The sequence below is a fragment of the Balaenoptera musculus genome, chromosome 3, assembly GCF_009873245.2.
Source record: "Balaenoptera musculus isolate JJ_BM4_2016_0621 chromosome 3, mBalMus1.pri.v3, whole genome shotgun sequence".
Classification (NCBI taxonomy): domain Eukaryota; kingdom Metazoa; phylum Chordata; class Mammalia; order Artiodactyla; family Balaenopteridae; genus Balaenoptera; species Balaenoptera musculus.
The window spans coordinates 140,212,665-140,227,220 of NC_045787.1; the positions used below are offsets into that span (position 1 = coordinate 140,212,665).

General features: G+C 37.0%; 2 protein-coding genes across 3 annotated transcripts in view; one reads left to right on the forward strand and one right to left on the reverse strand.

The window, feature by feature from the left end:
• Nucleotides 1-6,711, reverse strand: part of HMMR (hyaluronan mediated motility receptor) — a 29,931-nt gene extending 23,220 nt beyond the window's left edge. The window contains exons 1-4 of one of the 2 annotated variants that reach the window (XM_036848494.1): nucleotides 6,568-6,711; nucleotides 3,192-3,290; nucleotides 2,657-2,739; nucleotides 329-376 (exon numbers count right to left, since the gene is read on the reverse strand). In XM_036848494.1, the coding sequence (XP_036704389.1) occupies nucleotides 329-376; nucleotides 2,657-2,739; nucleotides 3,192-3,290; nucleotides 6,568-6,613 (276 nt within the window). In that variant the 5' untranslated portion in view covers nucleotides 6,614-6,711. The remainder of the gene's footprint in view (nucleotides 1-328; nucleotides 377-2,656; nucleotides 2,740-3,191; nucleotides 3,291-6,567) is intronic. The other variant, XM_036848495.1, reaches the window with a different exon arrangement.
• A 310-nt stretch (nucleotides 6,712-7,021) lies between these two features.
• NUDCD2 (NudC domain containing 2) lies at nucleotides 7,022-14,556 on the forward strand. The gene is made up of 4 exons (XM_036848496.1): nucleotides 7,022-7,468; nucleotides 9,952-10,000; nucleotides 10,529-10,680; nucleotides 12,881-14,556. Exons 1-4 carry the CDS (start codon nucleotides 7,280-7,282, stop codon nucleotides 12,962-12,964), a joined length of 474 nt encoding a protein of 157 aa, XP_036704391.1. The 5' UTR covers nucleotides 7,022-7,279; the 3' UTR covers nucleotides 12,965-14,556.

A 14,556-nucleotide genomic window follows, 5' to 3' on the forward strand; every position in this document is an offset into this window, starting at 1 on the left:
GTATGCTATGAGTAAAGGTTAATATTTGATCCACGTACAGTCGTAATAAACTAACATATTTGAGTTTTAGTTATCAGTTTTTCATGAAGTAGATTATCTTGAATCGTCCCTTAGTACGCTAACAAATTGCATACCACATTGACAACCAAGCTGTAAAATATGGTATCCAAGCCAAGGATTGGTTACCCTGTAGGTACTGGCCTGGATGGTAAATATGCCTCACTATACGACTCCTCAAATAGCAACAGAATCCTTGTCTCTTAACTATGGGTAACTCTTTTTCCATGATATTGCACTTACTTTTCAGTAAGTTGAAAGTATTGCTTACCTCTTTTTCCAACATCTTCAAATCTTTTTCATTCTTTTGAGACTCTTTCTATTTGAAAATCAAAGAACAGAGACGATCAAATTTAAGTGCCACAAATACCATAGCCAAATTTGATTTTTAGTTATCAGAAAAGATTAAGGGTTCCAAACATTTCACTGACTCTATAAAATATTTTGTAGGTGACTTACCTAGCAAATGAAGGAAAAGTTTCTTCAAATCTTAAAATATTTCAGGCTTGAACATTTTTACCCCAATAGATGAGGCTTTTGCTAACAAGTCCACTGAAAAGAACAGGTCCTCTTTTCTAATGTTAAACAGCAATGCATTTTAAATACTTAAGTATGCTATCTCAGAAAAAAAAAAAAGACTCTTAAAAAGAGAAATCAGGGCTTTCCTGGTGGCGCAGTGGTTGGGAATCCGCCTGCCAATGCAGGGGGCGCGGGTTCGGGTCCTGGTCCGGGGAGATCCTGCGTGACACGGAGCAACTGAGCCCATGCGCCGCAACTACTGAGCCTGCACTCTAGAGCGCGCGAGCCACAGCTGCTGAAGCCCACGTGCCGCGGCTGCTGGGGCCCGCGCACCTAGAGCCTGTGCTCCGCAGGGAGAGGCCACCGCAGTGGGAGGCCCGTGCACCGCAATGAAGGGTGGCCCCCTGATCTCCGCGGCTGGAGAAGGCCCGTGCGCAGCGGCGAGGACCCAATGCAGCCAAAAATAAATAAAATAAATTTATTAAAAAAAAAAAAAGAGAAATCAGCTTAAACTTAGATCCCAAATATGAAAAAAAACTACAAGTGCAAAAACATAAAGAAAAACTGAAATAATACAAACTGATTCTAATCTACTCATTGCCTTTATTCTCAAGAAGATGTATTTTTATGTATCTTTTTATATCCAACAGCCTTTCTGGGATAATGGCCCAAAACAGAATATCTATCTTTTCCATCTAAAGATGGAAGAAAAGTCATAAACACCTTGAACAAAATGTGTTTCATATATTTCTAAGTTGGGGGAGGGCCACCAGTCTCATGTTTAATTTCACGCCTGATAGCATTTTCTACCAAGGAAGGCCTCTTACGTAGGAGTTTTACACAAACTTGTTTGTAATTTAGTTTTAAATTTCAGAACTGTTTCTCCAAGAAATTCAAGTCAAGAAATTTACATCAATTTCCAAGAAAAGGGTATCTGTATCAGTGCTGCCCATAAAAATATAATGCAAGCTATGTACATATTTTCAAATTTTCTAGTAGCCATATTTAAAAGGTAAAATTTTTAATAATACATTTTACTTTATGCAAGATATCAAAAATATTATTTCAACATGTCATTAGTATAAAATTATTAACAAGATATTTTATATTTTTGGTACTAGGTCTTCAAAATTTGCTGTATATTTTACACTTACAGCACGTCTCAATTCAGATGCTAAATTTTCATTAGAAATATCTACCTATATTTAGATTTCACAAAATATACAGATGAAAAAGTAGATTCACATACCCAAGTTATTCCAAAAACATTTAAGTTTTATAACAACAGAATCGAGTATCAGTTTTTAACTAACCATTAATTAAAATTAAATAATACTAAAAATCCAATTCTTCACTTTCAAGTGCTCAGTAGCCACACGTGGCTGATCACTTCCATATTGGACAACAGCTCTTTTTTTAATAGAACAAGAGACTTAGGTAATCGCCAAATTAATGAACAAGAATAAACTTAACTTACAGCTTTGATTTCCCAACTCTGAATCTTTTCACATTAAAATACCAAGTTGTACAACTCCTTAAGGAAGTACAACTTGCTTTATGAACTAATGGAAACCGTAATAGTAGGCTCTTGCACAAGCTATAACATGAAGTTATTAAGAATTTAATCTCCTACCACTCTTTGGCAGTTTCTGAGTAGCAAACCTCTTTTAGGCATTAGAAGTTTTTTCCTTTATCTTCGCCAATATTTACTCTTCCGCCAAAACAAATAAACAAACAAAACCAGAACAACTCAAATTATGGTAACTAACAAATCAAAGCATTGCATAATTTTTAAAGCCTTACTAAGTATTATAAAATTTACCCAGCTATAGAAATGACTGAGAAGTGGAGACCATTTTGTAATTCTGAACTAAGGGCACACTTAAACACAATATATTTAGTAATGACCCAGGCAGGTATGTAAAGCTTGCTAGAGTTCCAATGATAATGTTTTACTAATTTACAGATTTACCAATAACCTTAATTTATACACTTAACCCATTCTAGTCAAATATAGTACCTTTCAGAAATATTTTCATATTACAGTTTATAAACCAGCTAGAATATAAGAGCTCCTTACCTTTAATCCCGAAGTCTTAACTTTTCTTGATGAAGCAGGCAAGGTAGTATCTTTGTCAACATTAAGATTTTGTTGAGATTCTGCTATAAAACAAATTGTACAGATCATGGTTTGTGCTTACATATTTGAACCACAGACAAAACACAATTCCCAGATTTCTTATAGCAATATAAAGTTATTCTTTTCTTGATTGTACATTTTCAAATAATTAGTTGCACAATATTTTTTACACATCTCTTTCCTGATTTCCCTAATATTCTTTCTAATATTCTCCAACAGAGAGTTAAAGTAACCGAAAAGGAAAACTACATATCTATGGCACCTTGCTTAATTTTCCTGGTTATATGACAGTGTAATGATGAAAGTGTTATTCTGAAGTTGACCCTTTTGTAAATCTATCAATTAAGAAAAATTAAATATAGGTGTAGCTTCACATTTTTAGAAATACTACAGCATCTTTAAATTTAAATACTGTTTTCTTAACTTCAAAATTTACAAGATCATATAACCATTATTTTATTTTGGGATCAATTACCTTTTTGGTTTTTAAACCTTTGTGACTTCCGAAAGGATACTGGTCCTTTTAATACTTCTGAAGTTTTAACATCATAAGCACCTGGAGATGGTGCACATCCTAGAGGAAACATAAAATATTAAAATCTCATCTAATGTGACTTATGATCTTAAGTTAAAAACATGTCTTACAAATATTATATGATATTTATATGTGGAATCTAAAAATTAATACAAATGAATATATATGCAAAGCAGACACAGACTCACAGACATGGGAAACAAACTTATGGATACCAAAGGGGAGCAAGGGGGGAGGGACAAGTTAAGTGTATGGGATTAACACATACAAACTACTACACATAAAACAGATAAGCAACAAGGATCTCCTGTGTAGCACAGGGAATTATATTCAATATCTTATAATAACCTATAATAGAAAATAATCTGAAAAAAATATAATTGAATCACTTTGCTGTACACCTGAAACTAACACAATATTGTAAATCAACTATACTTCAGTTAAAAAAAAAGTCATAGTAAAGTGAGTAATATAAATGTAAAAATACTATTAATAAATTGCTTCTTTTTCTAATTTAAAAAAATGATATAAATGAACTTACTTACAAAACAGAAAAAGACTCACAGATTTCAAAAACAAAGTTATGGTTACCAAAAGGGAAACATGGGGAGGAGGGATAAATTAGAAGCTTGGGATTAACATATACACACATACATATCTATATAAAATAGATAACCAACAAGACCTACTGTATGGCACATGAAACTCTGCTCAATATTCTGTAGTAACCTATATGGGAAAAGAATCTAAAAAAGAATGAATATATGTGTATGTATAACTGAATCACTATGCTGTACACTTGAAACTAACACAACACTGTAAATCAACGATACTCCAATAAAATTTTAAAAAAAATTGCTTCTTTTGTTTTCAAATGTAAAAATAGCACCCATTTGATATTAGGCTTCTCTGTGAAGAACAATATCATTATCTTCCCAAATGACCTTTATTTCAATTGGGTCAAAGGAACACAGACAACTGAGCAAAACAACAAAGACAGTTTTGGGATGAACATTGTGTCAGAACAAGCAATACAGCTTTGTTATTAAGGATTGAATATAAGAAATAAAATATTTGGAATCAACTCTACTCAGAGAGATTCACTGAGGTAACTATCACCAGATTTTAGAAATGAAGTTACTAAAAATGTCCAGCCCTCAAGATTTAGCTTGGAATAAAAATTTAGTGACGATCCATCTCTAATATCATTACACCAGAAAATTTATAAAGCCATGTTATGCAAAGTACAAACTACGCTAGACTATATTTCTATGTTCCAGCAATTTATACTGTATAACCTCATGTAACTGGAGTCCCAAATCGAAGGCATTTCAGAGTGCTTATGCAAAGCTGACTTGAGATCCGGCTCTTACTTACTTTAGATCTCAGCCTGGAGGTCGCCTCTTCCAGTTTTCTCCAAATCCCCAAATCAAGCTAGAAACTTCCATTCCACAGCAGCCTACGCATATTGTTACTATCACAGAACTTCTTGCAGTTTTGTAATGGGTTATAATAATGTACTTATCCATCTCCCTCCTTAGACAAACTGCTTGAAGTTAGGGACAGTCTCAATCATGTCCATTTCCTCAGTATTTAGCTCAGGGTTTGGCAGTGTGGCAAAGAAAACAGAAAGTTACTTGGGATGTGGGATTGGGAATAGAGTTTTGTATAGTAATCAGCTAGATGGATGTTCAAATCCAGCTTTGCCTGCCAATCAATAGATAATACTATATGCCAGGTACTTTGCAGTCATAGCGAGAAGATGATGAATAAGAACATTATACTCTCTCCTTTTCCAGTCTAGCTTTAAGACCCCTGGGAAGTTATTTCTATTTGAGACTGATTCTTCATTCACGAAACAGGAATAAAAAATAGTATCTACCTCACACTTTGGTTCTTAGGATTTCTGGAGTAATACGAGAAATCACTACAGTGCCACACATACACACACACACACACACACACACACACACACAGAGCATCAAATAAATGGTAACTTATTACTCTTGAAACTATGAGCCTGAAATTTTGTGTAATTGGAAAAAGCAGTTTGATCTATTATAAAGCAAGCAAACAAACAAATCTCCTTAAAAGATACACTGCTGACAGAACTTAGAGTAGGTTCTTTGAATGTCTGGAAAATTATACGGTTCTTGAGTCTTCTAATTAAAAAATATTCTTGTGCTGATGCATTTGCTCCCTTGGCCTTCCTTTGTGAGCAGAGGTCTTTTCCATTTGCATTTTAGCTAATAGAAATTAAGGTGTAATGAGTGACTGTTAAAAGTGTACATTATAAAGGACAAATCATGAGCTTTGATATTAAGCTCTGTCACTTACAGGCTGCTCAGTACAGTTACAAAACCCCTTAGTGTCCTCAGCCGTAAAATGAGGACAATATCAGTACCTGCCTCACCTGGCTGTTGGCAAGAATAAACCAGATCTAGTAGGAGAGACCTTAGCATAGTCCCTGCATACAGTGAGTAGTCACTAAATGATGAATGCCTTACCAACCACATGGAAGGCTTCACCGTTATTGTGCTTTTGCACCGCAGCGGTTAGGAGCACAGGATGGGTTCGTGGAGGCCTGGTTTCAAGCCCCAGTTCGGACAGTTTGGATTGTGTAACATTTAGCAAATAGTCTCCATCTCTTTATCAATAAAATAATGAATAATAGGGATTTGGGGGAAATAAAATAGAACTAATAATCTATGTAAAGACTTAGTGTGGTGCCTGGGGTACTGTCAAAATTAGCTCCCATTACTTCATCTATAGTGTTTTCAGTAAGTGCTACTGCCATAATTTTACACCCATAAACTGCCTTTACCAGTCTTCCTTCTTTTACGCCTGAATGGGATATCCAAAAGAAATCCACAAGTTCAAACCAAAAGCAACAGTAAAAATACACACACACACACACACACACACACACACACACACATATATATATATATATTTTTTTTTTTAAACAGTGAGGCCTTCGGACTTGAGCAACAAATAGCTATCAATGCTTCCTAATTCCTATTCCCTTCCCTCTGCTTTAGTTTCTCCACAGCACTGTTTATTGGCTGCATTCTCCAACTGAAGGTAAGCTTCATGGAGCAGGGATTTTGCTTCGCTCGCTGTTGTAAACTTATCATTCTGAATAGTGCTTGGCATGTAGTAAAACCTTAGCATGTGTATCAGGAAAATGAATCAATTAAGTGAGCCCCATCCCAGCCCTAAAAATCGCCTTCTATTTGCCTCTGATGAAGGGAACCAAGAGGGGCAAGGGGCGTGAGAGCATCTTCTGTCCCCCAGATCCCTTCCCCGTACGCACCAGAAGGGTCATTGAATCGTTTCAGGGGCGCCTTAGAAAAGGACATGCTGACGACCAGCTGCACAAAACCGAAGGTTTCTAAGGTGCTCCTCGGCAACTTCCTGCGGCTTGTTAGGCCCTATTCGCTTCAAATTCAAATCTCCCTGCTTATTCCCCGCCCACCCAACTTTAACCAATCGGAAAGCCAAAGTCTTGGGCAACCAATCCAGGACGGGAACATCCATAGAGCATGCGTACTCGGTTCTTGCAGTGTCCAATTAGGTGATCTGTTTAGGTTACCATCCAATAGGAGACTATTACTGTCTCCTCTCGCCCCTCCCCCCTCCGCACGGGCCCAACCCCTACTGGCGTTACTCAATTTTAACTACGCACCAGCAGCATTTGCGCAAGCGCAGTTCACATCAAAGAATTTTCAGTCGCTTTTGACGTCATATTGGTGGCAGTGTAATGAATTCTGACTTTACTGGTTCCAGCCCTCTCCCATCGTTCCTTGGATGTAAACTTTTCCGGATTTCAGTTCGTTAAACCTGGGTCCTGCCAGCGTCCTAAATGGCCCCTGAAAGGGAAAAACGAACACGAGCGGAGACTTCAGGTTACTTCCTGCGCATGTGCAGTGACCCGAGCGGAGAAGCCGGGGTGTGGCTCGAACGCGGAGATTCCGTGCGTGCGCTCGGCTCGCTCGGTGCCACCGCGGCCGGGAGGCGACTGGAGTATGTCAGCCCCGTTTGAGGAGCGCAGTGGGGTGGTTCCGTGCGCAACACCTTGGGGCCAGTGGTACCAGACCTTGGAGGAGGTGTTCATTGAAGTTCAGGTGCCGCCAGGCACTCGCGCCCAGGATATTCAGTGCGGCCTGCAGAGCCGGCATGTGGCGCTGGCCGTGGGGGGCCGCGAGATCTTCAAGGTAGCGGCAGGTTGGGGCTTGTGCTCAGTTTCTTCCCGGCCCCCTCAAATCTCTGAGTGCTAGAGTTCATAGTTTCCTTGGAAAGACTGGTCTGCGGAGACCCCACCCTCAGGGCCAGTCCTGAGTTGAGGTGGGAATTTTGAGTACGCCACTTTTCCTGGCTTTGTTTCTAAACCAAATGAAGCTGTTTGTTTTGTTTCTTTGCGGGTCCTCAGCTGAGAACTGCTTAACTAGATCGTTGAAAGAACAAGTACTTACGGTACTTATACTTTCTTCCAGGCACTGATCTCGGTGCTAGTAGTACAGCGGTGAACGAGCCAGATAATGTTCCCACACTCAAGAGAGGTTATGCTCTTGTAGGGAGTCATAATTAAACTAATAAGTATTTAGGCAGTTATAAGAAAATAAAGATGAAAATAAAGGATAAAGATGTCAGGATGAGGATTCGAAGGTGATGTCAGGTGATTTATTTTCTCATCTGAAATTAGAAAAATTCTCGTTTGTGGAGTGGTTAAGCAGTGTCAAGAGGTCGTGAAGAAAATAATATCCCTTTTATTCTCATCAGTACCCTTTGGATCTGGTACCCATTTTTTCCTTGTTAAAATTTATAGTTAAATTCAGTTAAGTTGAAGTTAGATTTCTTTCTCAGATTAGATGCCCAAGATATTTGATGGCAGTGTTGTGTAATGGTCAAGGGATACTACTTGGTAAGATACCTGGCTTTGTCATTTTTCCAGTTTTGTAACCTTGGGCAAGAGATTATTCATTGTTTAAGCCTTCATCCACAAAGGGGGGTAATTATAGTACCTTTCTCAGGATTGTTTTGAGCATAGCATGGTGAGTGAAGAGCTTGGAGTAAGTAGTGACTGGTATGTAATAAGCTCACACTACGTGTTAGTTATTTTATATGAAAGGGTTTTGAGTGCCTCAGAGAAAAGGAAGATTCATGTGATAGACATTGATTTATGTCAGCTTGGATCTTGATGACCTTTCTGAATAGTTGTGCAATTTTGTGCGGTTTACTGAACGGTGATTTAATATTACATGTCAAATTTACTTTAGTAAATTTAGTTAATTTGCAATAGCTTAGGGAATTTAGCAATAACTCTAACTCTAGGATTTTAGACAAGTAGGATTTTTTTCCACTGGTATTGACATGAAAAGAATGTGTTTTCTTTTTTTAATGTGACATTTTAATTTCATTTCCTACAACAAATCAAAATGGATTTTAGCAGATGCATTCTCTTTTAAACTTATATTTTGCTTAGTTCTTTCTTAAAACGAGTTTCTGAAAAATCAGTGACAACTCATCTGACCTCAGATGTACAGTATGTGCTTTAAAATTTTTTTAATGCTAAATTGCCCTACAAAGAGATTGAACCAGTTTTATTTATTTATTTATTTTATTTTATTTTTCTTAACATCTTTATTGCAGTATAATTGCTTTACAATGGTGTGTTAGTTTCTGCTTTATAACAAAGCTTTATAACAAAAACACCCCTCTAGGTCTTCACAAAGCACTGAGCTGATCTCCCTGTGCTATGCGGCTGCTTCCCACTAGCTATCTATTTTACATTTGGTAGTGTATATATGTCCATGCCACTCTCTCACTTTGTCCCAGCTTACCCTTCCCCCTCCCCGTGTCCTCAAGTCCATTCTCTACGTCTGTACCTTTATTCCTGTCCTGCCCCTAGGTTCCTCAGAACCATTTTTTTTTTTAAGATTCCATATATATGTGTTAGCATACAGTATTTGTTTTTCTCTTTCTGCCTTACTTCACTCTGTATGACAGACTCTAGGTCCATCCACTTCACTACAGATAACTCAATTTCGTTTCTTTTTATGGCTGAGTAATATTCCATTGTATATATGTGCCACATCTTCTTTATCCATTTGTTGATGGACACTTAGGTTGCTTCCATGTCTTGGCTACTGTAAATAGAGCTGCAATGAACATTGTGGTACATGACTCTTTTTGAATTACAGTTTTCTCAGGGTATATGCCCAGTAGTGGGACTGCTGGGTTGTATGGTAGTTCTGTTTTTAGTTTTTTAAAAGTTTATTTTAAAAGACATCATTTCTTCTTAATATCCATAGGAGAGCTCTTCTTGTAGTTTATTATAGTTGGTAAAGTTAAAGCATTTCAGATATTAACTTCACATTTGGCCAATCAGTGATCAGTAGTATTTCTTCATTTTCTAAAAATTAAGGAGCCCTTATCTTTCTGTAGAGAGCCCTGTGTTCTTTGTCTTAGTATATATTCCGTAGTGTAAACTAGGTTCTGTTTCACTCGCTAGGAGGGAACTTAGGGTTGAGCACCTATCGGTGTGTTGAAATGGTATAAAGTTTGATCTCCCTACTCTAAACAAATTAAGTAATTATATGTGGATTAGATGGGAAGTAAGGTAAGTCTTAAATCATGAAAACTTTATGAAAATTAATGGAATTTCTTTATTTTTAGTACTCATATGTTTATTTTTCAGGGCAAACTCTTTGATTCTACAATAGCTGATGAGGGAACGTGGACTCTGGGTAAGGGTAATCTATTATATTTCTTAGAATCTTTTTAAAAATTAATTTTGTCTTGGAAATTAGTATGTTTCCCCTTGCTGTAGATTTGCAGCTTTGGAAGATATAGTAAAAGAAATGTATTGAAAACAATTGTACGTCAAGATTCCCTAATGATTTTTTTTTTTTAAATAAATTTATTTATTTATTTATTTATCTACGGCTGTGTTGGGTCTTCGTTTCTGTGCAAGGGCTTTTTCCAGTTGCGGCGAGCAGGGGCCACTCTTCATTATGGTGCGCGGGCCTCTCACTGTCGCGGCCTCTCCCGTTGCGGAGCACAGGCTCCAGACGCGCAGGCTCAGTAGTTGTGGCTCATGGGCGTAGCTGCTCCGCGGCATGTGGGATCTTTCCGGACCGGGGCACGAACCCGTGTACCCTGCATTGGCAGGCGGATTCCTAACCACTGCGCCACTAGGGAAGCCCTCCCTAATAATTTTTGAAAATACAAATTAATGATTAACTCTGATTTCTTTGTGATTTTTGTTTGTTTAGAGGATAGAAAAATGGTCCGTATTGTTCTTACAAAGACAAAGAGAGATGCGGCAAATTGTTGGACTTCTCTTCTAGAATCTGGATATGCAGCTGATCCTTGGGTGCAAGACCAAATGCAGAGAAAACTTACATTAGAGAGATTCCAGAAAGAAGTAAGTCAGATGAATGTATGAATATGTATAGTTAAACATCTTAAGCTCATAGAATAATTATTATTTGAAATTAAAACTCAAATGTGGTTTTAAAAAATTACTAAAATTCTTCAAAGAAATTTTTTAAGTTAAATGGTTAGAAAAATGACTGGCCTTTCCATATATGGATTTGCATGCCTCAACTAAGAAGTCCTCATGCCACAACTAAGAGCCTTCATGCCGCAACTAAACATGCCGCAACAAAGATGCCGAGTGCTGCAACTAAGACCCAGTGAAGCCAAAAAAAAAAAAAAAATGTCTTCGGTTTCTTTCCCTACTAGTACATACAGATAAAATTCATTACTTTTAACTGCTGTAGAGTGTTCCCTAGTTTGAGTGTATCATTATTATTTAGCTGTTCCTCTTTGATGAGATTTCGATTTCTCTGTTTGTGTCTATTTCAAACAGTTTGTACTTTCATCTCTGAAAATATTCAAGTTTTCCTTTAAGATAGATATATGGGAGAATTATTACTGGATCAAACCATTGTTAAAGTTTTGATGGATAATTTCCATCTATATGATGGTGATTCCCAAACGTATGTCTCTGGCCTGGACTTTTCTCCTGAATGTTGGATTTGCATATCCAGCTGCCTATTTAACATCTTCACTTTTCTGTCTAATAGACATGTCAAACTCAACATGTCCAATGTGAACTCCCTAATTTCCCTCCCACATTTGTCCTACTTATGGCCTTCTCATCTCACGTGATGGAAACTGGGTGTTCAGATTAAAAAAATCTGGGGAATCACCCTCCATTCCTCTGTCTCTCACACCCTATCTAATTGTCAGGAAACCTTACTGGCATGGCCTTCTAGATATATTCAGGATTTGACCACTCATCACCACCAACTCTACTACCACTCTCACCTGGAACACCTCTAACGTCTTGCCTGGGTTACTCTAATGACCTTTTAATTGTTCTCTTTACCTCTACCCTTGCCAAGCTACCGTCTTCTGAAAATAGCAGTTAGAGCAGTCCTTTTAAAAATGCATGTCAGATTATATCACTTCTCAGAACTCTTTCACTCAAGTAGAAGACAAAGTCTTTTACAAGGTGCTAATCTGGTCCTCCATGGTGTCTCTGACCTCCTCTCCTACTACTGCCCCCCTCATTCATTCTGCTCTAGCCATACTGGCCTTTTTGCTGTTCATTAAACATGCCTGGCCTTTTGACTGCAATGGTCTTCTCCCAAAGCTTAGCTAATTTCTTTACTGTTTTCAAGTCATTTCTCAATGAAGCATACTTTGATCATTCTATTTAAATACTCTAATCTCCTCATTTTCCTTACTTGCCCTACTTTCTTTTTTTTTTTTTCTTCCTATACTATAGCACTTAGGAACTTTTAACACACTAGATCATGGGGTTGGCAAACTATGGCCACTGGTCAAATCCAGCCCACTGCCTGTTTTTGAAGGAAAGTTTTACTGGAACACAGCTATGCTCATTTGTTTGTGTATTGTCTTTCATATAGCCACAGCAGAATTAAGTAGTTATGAGAGTCTATGACCTTCAAAGCTTAAAGTATTTACTACCTGGCTCTTTACAGAAAAGCTTGTTGACCCCTGCTCTAGGTAATTTAGGGTTTATTATTTGTCTCCTCCTGTTAGAATGTAATCTCCACCAGAACATGGATCTTTGTCTATTTTGTTCATTCGTAAATTCCGCATGCCTCTCATGGTGTCTTCTAAACAGTAGGAACTCAATAGATGTTTGTTGAATAAATGAAATGTCTCTAAAAATACTGAAGCCTGAGGTAGTACTTACTCCATAAGATTGTCGTGAGGATTGAGTATTTTAAAATATATATAGCTCTTAGAACCCTGCCTGGCATGTAATAAGCTCTCAAAAAATGCTAGTTATTAAAAATCTGTTTATACACTGATGGTAAAGTATGTGTTTGCCCATACACTTGTCAACATTGTAGTATGCATATTGATCTTCTAAATATTTGTAAATATGAAAGTTGAAAAAGTACCTCATAGTTTTAGGTTCCACTTTGGTGATTACAGTGAGGTTTGATATCTTTTCACATGTTTATTGTCCATTTAGATTTCCTTTTTTGTCAATTGCTGGTTTATATCTTTTTACCATTTTCCTTTTGGGTTACTTACATTTTTCCTGGTAAGTTTTATAATGTTTTTTTTTTCATATTTTTCAGAATCCTGGTTTTGACTTCAGTGGAGCAGAAATCTCAGGAAACTACACTAAAGGTGGACCAGATTTCTCAAATCTTGAGAAATAACTGCCATCTTCTTGCTGCATTTTGTGGATCCTAGCAGATGTTGCCAACTTAATCAAAGGAACAGATTATGTGGTGGAAGAAAAATATGAATGTCTACAGTTAACAAATTGCAAAATATATTTAAATATGGTCCTAAAAATTGCATTCAAATATGAGTTACATAGGAAACATCTTAAATACTGTAGGAACTATTCTGTTGATATACGGTAACTTTTTTTTTGGACTTGTTTTTGCTCAGCATGAAGTTTTATATGCTGCATTTTACTAATTTCATATTTAACCTGTATTTTTAATACAAAAATCTTTAGGGTATAGATCATGTGAAATGACAGGGTGCCATCAGGGAAAATTAAGTTTTTCTTTCAATAAGTGTGATGCAGGAATAATGTTCAATAAACTTTTCCGAATAGGAATTGTGTACCTCTTTGTCTAAGTGTACCAGTTCATACAAGGAAATTGTATTACTGAAAAAAATTTTCAGAAAGGAAAAAACAATCCACAGATATATTCTAAGTTAATTTTAAGAGTTACTGAAATTTTCTGAATTAGTATATTAGTCCTTGAGAGATGTCTTTAAGTCAAGAAATTGAAATAGTTAAAAACCTATCAATAAGAATAGATTAGTGCAAAAGAGAATTGGTGAGGTGAATATGGTTATTGGGTGAATCCTTTGTTAGTGACAAAAACAAATTATAGTCAGTGGTTATAAGTCAGTGACGACATTTTGATCTCCAGTGATCCAGACATATAGGTAAGAATTGTCTTGAAGTTTTACTTCATCCTTTTTATGTCCTTTCTAATTTTAAATACTTTAAAGAGTCTTAAATGTATTGAAAAGTTACAAGTAAGGTACACAGAATTGTTTTCTTCCTGACTCTTCAGGTTTGTGTGTAAGTTGATAACTTGATGCCCCATCACCTCTGAGTACCTTAGTGTGTGTTTCCTTCGAAGGACATGCTGCTACATAGCTACAATACAATCATGAAAATCAGGAAAGTAGCATTGACACATTATGACCACCTAATCCTTGGACCTTCATTCCATTCAAGTTTACTTATTGTCCCAATAATGTTCTTTATAGCAAAAGGGTCCAGTCAGAATCATGCCTTGCCTTTATTTTATTTTTTTTGGCCATTGGCACATGGCTTGTGGGATCTTAGTTCCCTGACCAGGGATTGAACTTGGGCCGCCATCAGTGAAAATGTGCTAGGTCCTAACCACTGGCCCGCTAGGGAATTCCCCATGCCTTGCCTTTAATATCAGGGTCTTTAGTCTGCTTCAGACTGGAACAAGTCTTCATTTTAACCTTGACTTTTACAGCCTTGGCTCTTTTGAAGATGACAGGCTAGTTTTGTACACCTCTGTCATTGTGAATTTTGTTTGATGTTTCTTCACGATTAGAATCAGGTTATGAATCTTTGACAGGACTGTTGCAGGAGTGATGCTGTGGTCTCTCTGTATCCTAAGTTATTAGTTTCAATTTGTCCTTTTTCTGATAGTGTTTACTGTTGGCCTGCCATATCTGTGGGTTTCAAATTCTCAGATTCAACCAACTGAGGATAGAAAATAGTAAAAAAAAAAAAAAAAAAAAA

What these genes read in the sequence shown, in the direction of transcription:
- NUDCD2 (XM_036848496.1), top strand. Translation starts at nt 7,280, where the DNA reads ATGTCAGCCCCGTTTGAGGAGCGCAGTGGGGTGGTTCCGTGCGCAACA. An exon ending in GGGGCCGCGAGATCTTCAAG is followed by an intron (nt 7,469 to 9,951) that starts GTAGCGGCAGGT and finishes TTTATTTTTCAG; the next exon opens with GGCAAACTCTTTGATTCTAC. An exon ending in TGAGGGAACGTGGACTCTGG is followed by an intron (nt 10,001 to 10,528) that starts GTAAGGGTAATC and finishes TTGTTTGTTTAG; the next exon opens with AGGATAGAAAAATGGTCCGT.